The sequence below is a fragment of the Botryllus schlosseri genome, chromosome 6 (genome assembly GCF_051294905.1).
Source record: "Botryllus schlosseri isolate E-star chromosome 6, Bs_hap1, whole genome shotgun sequence".
NCBI lineage: Eukaryota > Metazoa > Chordata > Ascidiacea > Stolidobranchia > Styelidae > Botryllus > Botryllus schlosseri.
This window is the reverse complement of record NC_137241.1, coordinates 15,158,095-15,170,067: the sequence shown is the minus strand read 5'-3', so window position 1 is coordinate 15,170,067 and position 11,973 is coordinate 15,158,095. Positions and strand designations below refer to the sequence as shown.

At 40.8% G+C, this 11,973-nt stretch overlaps 2 protein-coding genes across 6 annotated transcripts in view; both read left to right on the top strand.

The window, feature by feature from the left end:
- The window catches only part of LOC145441094 (somatostatin receptor type 2-like), a 91,647-nt gene that overhangs the window by 58,831 nt on the left and 20,843 nt on the right, over nt 1–11,973 (top strand). The gene's annotated exons all lie outside the window — the stretch shown is intronic.
- Nucleotides 524–11,973, top strand: part of LOC145441095 (kappa-type opioid receptor-like) — a 37,476-nt gene continuing 26,026 nt past the window's right edge. For 3 of the 5 annotated variants that reach the window (XR_013915731.1, XR_013915730.1, XM_080318888.1), the window contains exons 1-3: nt 5,886–6,211; nt 8,276–8,438; nt 11,442–11,626. Coding sequence is in view for 3 of the 5 variants with exons in the window: in XM_080318888.1 (XP_080175014.1) it covers nt 5,931–6,211; nt 8,276–8,438; nt 11,442–11,626 (629 nt within the window). In the remaining 2 variants the exon portion in view is untranslated. Of the gene's footprint in view, nt 673–5,883; nt 6,212–8,275; nt 8,439–11,441; nt 11,627–11,973 lie in introns of those variants that run through there. The other 2 variants (XM_080318890.1, XM_080318889.1) reach the window with 2 other exon arrangements.

Below are 11,973 nucleotides of genomic sequence, written 5' to 3'. Positions count from 1 at the left end.
TAGGAGCGAATAGCACATTTTGTACGTTTTATGTATCACCTTTCGTCAATATCGTGGAAGCTATTGGGAAAAATCAGCCCTTCAACTATGACTTCCAAATGCTCAACATATCTTTGGGGGTTAGGTGAGCGGTATTTTGAAAGTGATTGCAAGTAATTACCCGCCCCTAAATTTAAATCTGAGCTAGAACGATGCTTAAGCGCGGTGGGAAAGTGTGGAGGCCATCTTACATAATGCACTAAGAAATATGTCGGCCGGTGCAATGTCATATTTCGAAATAATGAATAAATCGCACTGTTAAAATGGCGAGAAGAATTTTGCAATTAACGTAAGTACTTGTAAGTCTGATGGATGCGTGAATGAAACTTGGGCTTACACCCTTGCAGATTTTTGTTTTTATGACTCAACGAAAATTTCGGGTTCAGTGAAGACCTGAAGACCCGAAGGTCAGTAAAGCTTGAGAAGCACTGGTCCACACTCTATTTTTTGTATCAAAGTCGTTTATTCAATCTCACAGAAGGAAGAACACACAAGTTACAGAATAACACTATTCGCGACTTAAATCACCTTAAACATACGATCTTCAATTTTTCAGAGCCACTTATTTAACCGTTAGGTAATATAGTAGAAGACATTGATCAGAAATGGGTGATGTGTCCACTTTCTTTCCAGGTAAGTGAATGCATTCATATCTATATGTGTAATAGTGATAGCTGCTCACGACTATGTAGCGTCTAGGTGCGTAAACACGATGACTTTTTGATGTGACTCATTATGGTCTAAATCAGGGGTCTTCAACCGGATGTATCGTACACCCGAGGATCTACCAAAACTTCAAAAAGCTATATAACTCGGATGGGGTGCACTGGGGTGTACCAGATCCGCAGTAAAATCGAGCGATGACTATCATGATGAATAGGCATGTTTATGCTTGTGAACAGACTGTTCCTATCAGCTGTACTGTGCGTCACTTGTAAATCACATTCCTCCCTCTTGTGATGTCGTAAGCCGGTGTTTCTCGTCATTTAACTTATTGGTTCTTTTTTCAGTAGAACAGGGTGTACTTAACATGTGTTCAGCTTGCGATATCTGTCTAAAACAGGGGTGGGCAAACTACGGTCCGCGGGCCACATGCGGCCCCCAACACCGTTTTGTGCGCGAAAGCCTCAAGAAACTTTGTAAAATATTGATAAAATGCATACTAAAAATCAAATTACTGTGGGCATTGATTAAAGTTATATATATTTCAACATTATAATGACACTTACCATAGTATATTTTTCATTTCATTGGTGGCGTGATAGCCCGACCTCGGGGCCCATGTAAGCCTTGTAAGGTTTCAATTGTTAAACATCACAGAAAGCGAAACGTATAAAAGACCTAATTTGGACCATCAGGATGATTTTAGATTGGCAACACGAGCATGTTTATTACTTTACGGGCAGTACTTGGAAAAAGCGATTCGCGAGTGCGTTGGATGGATTCGTTCTGCATGTGTAGAAGTATATGTAACCAAATCTTTTGTGAACGGACTCGAATTTACATCCAGTTCTAAGAATCAGGTCAATTTCATCCCTAATTTTGACAATGATAAGGATCAGCATATAAATTTTCGTCAATGTTTCTGACGCGTGTACGTTGTTATCAAATCAATGTTTGGTTTGTTTTAAAAATACAAAATACAAATACGCAATAGACAATACACATATATATAAACAATGCCGTCTGGGATAATATGCCGCAAAGCTCGAGAAAGTTCGCAGTGAGAGTGAGAGTATGAATGCGCAATCGCCTGCGCAACAATGGCCAATACGCTTGTTGTTTGGGGGGTTGCACAATAATATATATATTTTCGTAATTAGTAGTCAGTACCTTTGCAGCTTCGGTTGATACCAATTTTTCAAATTTAGCGTTCGGCAAGCCAGTGTGAATGGTGCCGTATATAGCCTTTGGTCAATGCACATATATACTCACTATATAATCAAATAACACTATTGAATTTTGGCTTAGTCTCCCCATGTCATATAGTGCTGCCCGGGATTGGATTCAAATGTTTAATGCAGCCCGAGAGCTAAATAGCTTGCCCATCACTGGTCTATAATGATTCTCGAGGGATCCACCGCGACAGCTCAGACATTTTGAATTGGTACTTATACTGCATGATTTTTATATATATAGCGTTTGTGTACTTAATAGCAGAGGCGCAGGTAGGGAGTCTCGGGTGTCGGTTTTAATATTATTGTGTTAGATCGTGGTCAGGTAACCTCAAGCCCTGGTTAGTATTTAGCATTTCCTCTACGTTGAAGCCTTGTTCATCCTTATTTCAATTAAGCTAGAGTTACCATATTTTTGTGACACGAATTCCGGACGCTCTTTAGCGCCCACTAGTGGATTTTAAAATGAGGTACGAGCACATTGTCGATCGATATGACGTCACACCAGCAAAGCTTTGTCATCGGCTAGAGGTGGTCACAATCCGGTTCAGAAGTAGATGTACTTGTGTGTTGTAACCAGGGTCGAAGTCACATTTTTCAGCCCCCTTCCGCACAAATAAACACTGATTTCGGGTCCACTGTGGGTAATCGATGCAACTTCTGTGGGCTTACTATATGCATCTGGTCGTTAAATGATTTGAAGGAAATATGTCAATAATATTGGTGCTTCCATATATCACTACATAATTTTGATCCTCTCTCCGCCAACATGATCAGAGATAGCGGTCGAGCAGGTGGTGGATGATGACTTCGAAAATGCAATGAGCGTAATTGTACATTGTTAAGTCATGTTCATGTCACACCGATAAGATTTTTCATCAGCCTAATGCCGGTGCCCACTGCACCACCGAGCTATATAAACACCGCACAACTGGCGGTTTCCAATCTTCTATGGTCGCGACTCCATATCCAATTTACCGTTGCCCAGCTCCAAATTTGATGAGCTGATTACTAATCAAAGGTCGGCACATTTGCCCAGACTTAATCACGGCCTATTTTAGAAGCTGTTTACGTTCGACATCTTCGCGAACCCCAGAATAACGGTAAACTACCACCTGGTTTAGAACCACTATCTTTGAATAAAGCACCCAAACGGCCTAATCCGACTCTTTGAATATCCCGATATATTGTAATTGCGATTACAATTCGACTTATCTCTGTAGATGAATGCTATTTTTACCTATTTTTGATCGCAGTTTTTGTTAGGGGGTAGTCCCCATATCAAAAGCAATATATACGATGCTGAATCGCGCGCAGCGCGAAAAAAATTTTCATGTAGGTAGCATAAATTTGACCACAATAATATTGTTTGTCTTGATTTACGAAAAAATTATGAGCTTGTAATTCAAGCCTTCAAAATTCCGGACATTTAGGCATATTTTAGAAATTCTTCCCGGACGCAGTTTTGACGGTGGAATCCCGGACATATCCGGGAAATTCCGGACGTATGGCAACCCTAAATTATGCCAGCGGTGGCAACCTGTGCACATACGGCTGAATGAAGCCGCGAAACAATAATTATGCGACCATCTACACCAGGGCCGGGAACCTTTTTCGACCGAAGAGCAATATTAACCCTATATGGATATATGTGCCTATACGTCGTTCGAGGCAGTATCATACGCACATTCAATCGGAAATCGTCACAATAAATGCTGTCTCCGTGGGTATAAATTAATAAGCGATAGTGAGCTTCCTTACCAACCAACCAATCAATATGTCATCGAACATATTAATTACCGGCGACGTAGGCCTATATTGATCTCAAGTTCTGGACTCACATGCAAACTTATGTACTACGCGGGCGACGAAGTTTTAAGGGCTTAGCGCACCAAAACGAAGTACGATAATGTAGAAGGGAATGGCCAATTGACGATTTAAATGTGCCTGTCTATAATTTGCACACAGATGTGACTGTAACATATTGTATATCGCACTACCTATAAATTAAATTAAGGGATGGTGTGAACCTCTGAAAGGTTCAGGTTCGTGTGAACGCGAACCTTTTTGAAAGGTTCGATGTGAACGCGAACGTGAACCTCATGACGTCACGTGACGTCATATTGCTAATTCCATCCCTACATTTCAATGGAGTGATAGCCTACACTACGCTATACCTAGCGACGACTATAGGGCCATATAATGCCACAATGCTGAAGACGTATTGACGTTTCAAACGTCGCCAAATGTATTATCTGCGGCAATCAAAGGATATCATAATCCTATAAAATCGATATCTTCCGTCGCTTTGCCTACAACTTCGACGAGGACTTGCAAGGGAATACAAGCTTACGCCTATAGGCCAAACCTGACAATGTATTAGGCGTCTGAGTATTGCTACGTTGATATTGAGTAGGGATGGTGTGAACGTGAGGTTCACGTTCGCGTTTTGTGTTTGAACCTCGGAAAATTTGAGGTTCGCGTTCACAACAGAACCTTGGTAGGTTCTGCACTGTGAACCTTTTTCATATATTGCAATTTTCACTTCATTATAACATCTTTGGTTCAAATTTATTGAGTTTCAACTGCGGGCCACTCTATGCATGGAGCTGGCAGCATAAACATTCAACACTAAACGAGCATGCCCCTGACAATCTCAAAAATTTACTTGTATTGTTACAAAAGTTTGCTTGAAATATCCAGCATTCCGTTTGTGCATATTTAGTGTCTCTGTGCTGTGAGCTTGACCCGCAATCACATGACATCAAGACCGAAATACACTGTATTTTGTCAGCAAATGATCTATATTCAACCAATCAATGAGATTGATATCGTCTTCTGATGTAAAAATTTAGCAGGCGTACGGGGTCAATCTTGACTACATATGTAGGCCTATACTGTATCATAAAAACCAAATCCGTGCGACTGGGGTGTTGGCTATACTGCTGTATAACTTGTTAATCGGTAGCAAGTATGAAAACCCATTTTACACTCTGCTCAATATCCATGTGGCAATACTCAGACGCCGAACACATTGTCCGATCAGGTCGAAATTGTTGGCAAAGCGGCGCAAGATACTGATTTTATGGGATTATTATATCATTTGATTGCCCCAGTACATACATTTGGCGACGTTTCAAACGTCAATATGTACTTAAGTACTGAGCTATTATGGCCCGAGTCGTCGCTCAGTATCGTGTACAGTAGATTAATATCGGCAATAACCTAATTGAAATATTGGGTTAAATTACCAATATGACGTCACGTGACGTCATGAGGTTCACGTTCGTGTTCACACAGAACCTTTCAAAAAGGTTCACGTTCACACGAACCTGAACCTTTCAGAGGTTCACACCATCCCTAATATTGAGCACAGTGTAAAACGGGTTTCTGTACTTGCTATACCGATATCACCCCTTTACCAAGTTATACAGCAGTAGCCAACACTCCAATCGCACGGATTTGGCTTTTAAGATACAATAAACATATGAAATCAAGATTAACCGCGTACTCCTGCTGGATTTATTACAGCAGATAACGATATCAGTTTCATTGATTGGTTGAATAAGCATATCATCGCCGACTACCTACATGTGGAGTATTTCGCTCTTGATGTGCGATTGCGGGTCAAGCTCACAGCAGGTAGTCACTAAATATTCACAAACGGAAAGCTGGATATTTCGATCAAACTTTTGTAACAAAGCAAGTAAAATGTTCGACATCGTCAAGGTGCATGTTCATTGTTCATAAGTGTTGATTTTTTTATGCTGCCAGCGCCATGCATAGAGTGGCCCGCAGTTGAAATGCAATAAATTTCAACCAAAGATGTTATAATGAAGTAAAAATTGTAATATATGAAAAAAATTCACAGTGCAGAACTAACCAAGGTTCGTTTGTGAACGTGAACCTCTAAATTTCCGAGGTTCACAGGCAGAACGCGAACGTCAACCTCACGTTCACACCGCTACGCTCCAATGTATAGTGTGTCTATGCAATATGCATGCAATGAGTAAACAACTTTTTGTCGGGGTCGAGGAGCGTTTGGTATCCGGTTTGAGGGCGTTGTGTGAAAAAGTTTTGGAGACACTGATCTACTCCTTGATCAATTCAGATGCGGTTAACGTTACAAGCGCCGATGAATTCTCTGCGGAAGCTCGAGAAGACGTCGTTCTTGCTGCCTTTCGCATACTTATCTTCGTGATAGGTATTTTAGGCAATCTCCTGGTTATTTTTGTGATCCTCATCCTGGCCGAATACAAGAAAGCTGTCACTCATTGGTAGGTATAGAAAATTGAATCTAAACATGCGATGGGACCTTCGAGAATGGCCGGAAAATTTCATGTCGCGAATAAAATGCAATATTATGATTCCTGGACACAATAAGGTTCATCGCACGGCGATAGGTGCCGAGTTTTTAGACCATGAAAAATATTTAGGTGTTGATCAGGGATTGTGCGAACCGCTGAAAGGTTGTGGATTCTTATGAACGCGAACGTGAACCTGAACCTATGACGTCAGTAACGCCATATTGATAATTGAAGCCCTATAATTCCGTAAAGACGTATATTAATATTCATTGTACACAGGGTTGCCATACGTTCTCCTTTAGGAGGATTTGTTCTCCTTTTTCAGGTTTTTGAAAAGGTCCTACGAGGACGCCTAAATGTCCTACTTTTTGGGAATTCATCCCCCTTTACAGCTTTTAGAGCTAAGATAGTGGATATATTCGAGTAAAAATGGGCATAAATGACGCTAAATAGGAAATTCGTGGTTCGAACGAAAATTTACCATTTATTCCGGATTTTACTCAAGTATTCTAAGTTTGAAAATTTTGATAAAGTGTCCTCTTTCCAGATTTCCAAAATATAGTAACCCTACATGTATAGTATATTCTATTCTACAATGTATTCTTATAGCGTCAGACCATAGTATTGTAATAAAACTAATTTTAGATTGCGGCGCAACAATGCCGTTTGGGATAGTATGCCGCAAAGCAGGAGAAAGTTCGCAGCGAGAGTGAGAGTGTGAGTGTGAATGTTTTTATGATACAATAAACATATCATATTGGGATTGATCCCGTACGTCTGCTACGTTTTTACATTAGACAACGATGCATTCTTGTTGTCGTTGATGTCAATATATTTGTTATTGTAATATATGGAAAAGGTTTACAGTGCTGAACCTACGAAGGCTGATTTGCGAACGTGAGCCTCCAAATTTCCTTGGTTCACGCACCGAACACGAACGTGAACCTGACGTTCACACGAACTCTACTATCGATATCTCACACAATGTGTCGGTCACAATGCGTTTTTTTATATTATCATCAATAACAGCAATGTTGGTATATACCAGTGGTCGGGAACCTTTTTTGTCCGAAGAGCCATATTGGCCCTATTTTTTCCAACTCAACTCCCAAATAGCCATATCTGCCAATCAACTGTTACATCACAATTGAAAATTCCTGTCGTCATGGTAGCACTTATTCGAACTCACTACTCACTCACTCACATATTTTCTCTGTAAAAACTGATATGTATTGTTCGAAAATAAAGCTCGAAACGAGAGGAAAGGCACAGACGGGCAAAGCCTCACCATTGATAACGCAATCCATCGTATTCGTAAGTAGCTTAGAATCTATTATAACTGATATTAATCGAATGGGACTGTCACACTGATTCCTAAAATCTAAATACTTATCGACGTCTCAGTTCTCAAAGTATTCGGTGGTAACATAACGTTGCGCTACTCGCCTACAATTAAACACCGGTACGACACGGAGCTACACTTACCGATCAAGAACGTGGATATAGCTATGACGTTGTTTATAATTCGAGTTTGTAATACTCACATCCACGGCAGCTCATTTCGCGCCGTAGATCAGTAAGACAATGCGTATTGAAAACTGCGTTTTGAAATGAACGTCGCCATGTCCGCTATGCTCTTTGATTAATCAACGTATCGCACAATTTAAGATTTCGAGCCGGGTACAATGAGATACTTAGAATTCGCGAGTGATGTTGGCCGCCGGCGTGACAGTGACACAAATTTGATGATTTTGAAAAGTGGTGGTCCGAGCCTATAAACCTGAAGACGACATTGTCTTTACCTCTCAAATAAATGTTTATACTGCCACGAGAATAATTTTTCCGGCTGATGAAAACTTTCAAACAAGTCGCTGCAATATTGATTAATTTAGTACAATAATAAATATCTGGCAAAGAGCCATATCTTATACCCAAAAAAGCCATAGGTTCCCGACCACTGGTATATACGGTAAGCCTTTCATAATGGAAATAGTACATTTCTAAATATTTATTCCGCTGAAATATCTTTATCAGGTATGTGCTACAGTTGGCCATAGCCGACTCTCTCTTCCTTCTTACGTTACCGCTAAGAGCAGCGGAAACTCTCGATAATAATTGGCGCAACGAAGTCTGGTCATGCAAGCTCAAGGAGACCGTGATGTTTCTTAATTATTATTCTTCGATATGCTTCCTCGTGGTAAGTTTTGTTTATCGCCCAAAATAACGCTTTGAGTAGGCCTACGCTAGTATTATTTATTACTGCATTGTGTGTTTGATTACGCAGTGATTTTGTGATGGAGCTCGCGGATAACGTTATGATTGCAGATTGATTAGCAGGCGCTCGAATTCCGAGTATACGCCATGTGGTAAATTTTGCAAAATGATGGATTCAGATCTGAACTGAATTATGGGACTTTGGTGATTTATTTTTAATCGTGATACAGCGCCCATTCAAAATTACAATTTGGACATGCAATGTGGAATAACGGTTAGGAAATTCACGATTTGATAAGGATGATGATTAAATAACTGGCTCGTGGTACATAACTTGAATATAGCTTTCAATACAACATCCATTGCAGTCGAAAATTTAGTGAACTCGAATACTTTTCGGGTGCCTCCTTTCAAGAGTTAGCGGTACACGAAAGGGAGTACACGAAAGGGATTTATACAGATTTAAGAGCAGAACCAAACAGGTAAGGTATGACGCAACAATGAAAATCACAGACCATGAGATTCGCATTGTAACAATGGCAACAATAACAAACTCTGAAGTATACGGACAATACGGTACTACCGTAGCAACGGTTGCCAGTAAATTCGGCCACCGGTAAATTCAGCCAGTAAATTCGGCCGTAGGTCACTTCGGCTCTCGGTAAGTTCGGCCCTCCGAGAATATTGTATTAAAATGTATTACCAACCGTTAACATGGTTGGTAACCTGGTAAATTCGGCCCTCGGAGAATTTTGTATAAAAACGTATTACCAACTATTAATGTTAATTAATTACATAATAATATCATTATCAAGTGATTTGGAGGACCGGGTATGCGTATATCACGCAGTCACCGCAGATAACGCGGATATTTACGGCCGAATTTACCGAGGGCGACTTCAATCGGTAAATTCGGCCCTCGGAGAATTTTGTGAAAAATGTATTACCAACTATTAATGTGAATTAATTACATAGTTATATTATTATCAAGTGATTTGGAGGTTAGGGGTTAGGATTAGGATTAGGGTTAGGGTTAAGGTTAGGTAATGTTATTGTAACTGCTATTGTTACCCCAGCCCTGGCCGAATTCACCGAGGGCCGAATTTACCGCGGGCCGAATTTACCGAGGGCCGAAGTGACCGACGGCCGAATTTACTGGCCGAATTTGCCTGTGGCCGAATTTACTGGCAATCGTAGCAACATATGCAATTTATGAATTAGCAGTTACAGTACAAACACGAAACAGAACAAACTAACGAGAAATTTGTAGGTTATAGAGAAAATCTTTATGTCTACATAGAATAGGTTTGGTCAATTGAATAATGGTGGACTCCAACACTTTTAAATGAAACAAAGATCTGCCTCGCGCAATGACAGTGAACATATTGTCATTATACTGTTGTGCACAGGCGAGTTTTTCAATCAAATGTTTACCAATCGACGAAGCATATGCTTGGTAATCGTCATAACAATCTGTTTTGGCAGCTAATTTGTATTGTCGTGCGAGCTCTGAGCGGTCATTTGCGCATGTTTTTGACCGGATCAATTTGGGGATATGCTGCTTTATACGCTCAAACCATCTTTGAGATGTACGTCCTACATACCTACTATCACAATTATTCACGGTGGCACTTGTATTGGTACACAGCATTGCTTGTATTAAAGGCATGAAGTACATCTTTCGTGTGTTTGGCAACAAGGGTTTCGTTGTGTACACCACATGCTCGTTACCGCTAAAATAACATCGGTGAACAGCCGATTTAACGAGTTTTTCAAAGCGGTCAGACACGTTACCAAGGAAGGTGTAAAAATGGCGGGCATTTTTCTGGTCCATATTTGGGAAGTCGATCCGATTTTTTCAAAACCCCACTGATGGGGCATTTTAATATGATCTGGATAGCCATTTTTTGAAAGAATCGAGTTGGTCTCATCCAATTCGCGGGACAATTTTCTGGCGAAACATAGCCGCAACGAAGTTGAACGAGAGTTGAAATGAGGTTTAATTTACGCCGCTTCGGGCAAAATGAATCCCAACGGATATAATGGCCCGTGAAGGTAGGTTTCCTGTACACCGATGTTAAAAACGTTTGCTCTGATCTCTCAACTAACACGTCTAGAAATGGAAGAGACGCAGCAGTTTCTTTTTCCACGGTAAATTGTAAGGCCGGGTGGAGACAATTCAATTTCTCAAAAAATATATTACTCTTTCGCTCACTTTTAAAGACAACAAAGGTGTCATCGACATATCCAAAATAGAGGAGAGGTATTGCGACGTTTTCAAACAATTTCTTCTCATGGTATCCCTCGAATATATCGCCAACGTCGCAATACCTCTCCTCTATTTTAGATATGCCGATTACACGGCCCTCCTATCGCCATACCACGAAATACAACCAGAATGCTAGCGATCCGAACGGATAGTTTGATAACATGGAAGGTTTTGAGTGTTGATGAGAGAATTCTCAAATATGAAATTTGGACTATGCAGAGCAAAAACCTAAATTTGGAGGTAAATTGCTTGGCCGCGAAAAATATTTCCCCTTGAGATGAGAAGCACTACACTAAAGAGTTACAGTCGATGTAAATTGATTACTAAAAAATGACTAAAAGTTAAGCACCCACACTGCCTGATATAAACCACCATGTTTCTGGTGCACCCTTACATAGCCTTTCGTACTAGTGCACCCCATGCATATTTGCACCGTGCACACCGGTTGAAGAGCACTGATGAGGTGAACCTCGATTTTGTGTGGCAGTGACATATGGCTCGCCTATCACATATGCGATCTCTGTACTCTAACTGGCGCGAACTAGGATCAGCATGAGCATTGGGTTGCGTTTAACCTTTCGGACTCGACCTCCGTTGTAAGCACGCAAGGGCTCTGTGTGAGCAATGTGCCTCCTATCAACATGGTAGATCTCTTTGCTCTTAGAAATGTGAGTCCAGCCGCTGTATCAATGTCCATAGTATGAGATTTTACTTTAGGTAATGAGCATTGACCGATACGTTGCCGTATGTCACTGGCGCCCGACAAGCATACTGCAGAAACTGCGGACTCCAACGGCGGCAATATTCATTTCGATTGGCGTGTGGATAGTAAGCTTTCTGCTCTGTACACCGGCACTGCTGTACAGCACGAGTAAAGGGGAGAAGCCATCGTGTACCTGCCAGTAAGCCGATTAACCACTATATGCTTCTTATATCTGTATTCCATCAGACTAGCATTGCTTGCATGTGCTGCTATTCCTCTATATCGTTAGGGATGGTGCGAACCCCGGCCCACAGCCTACAATATTGTAGGTCTTGTAAAGGTTTATTTACGAAGTAGACTGCTAGTCATTAATCTGAGTGCCATTTCAAAGATGTCCCTCATGACGATGTGACTGCAGCGAAATGTCCTGTCATGACCTTGGAAATACTAATGACTACACTGTAAATTTTTTCATGCCGTAGAAAGCAGAAAAGGCAGCATTTTTTTTCAAAAAAAGATCGCACATAAAACGTCCTAGATGCTGTC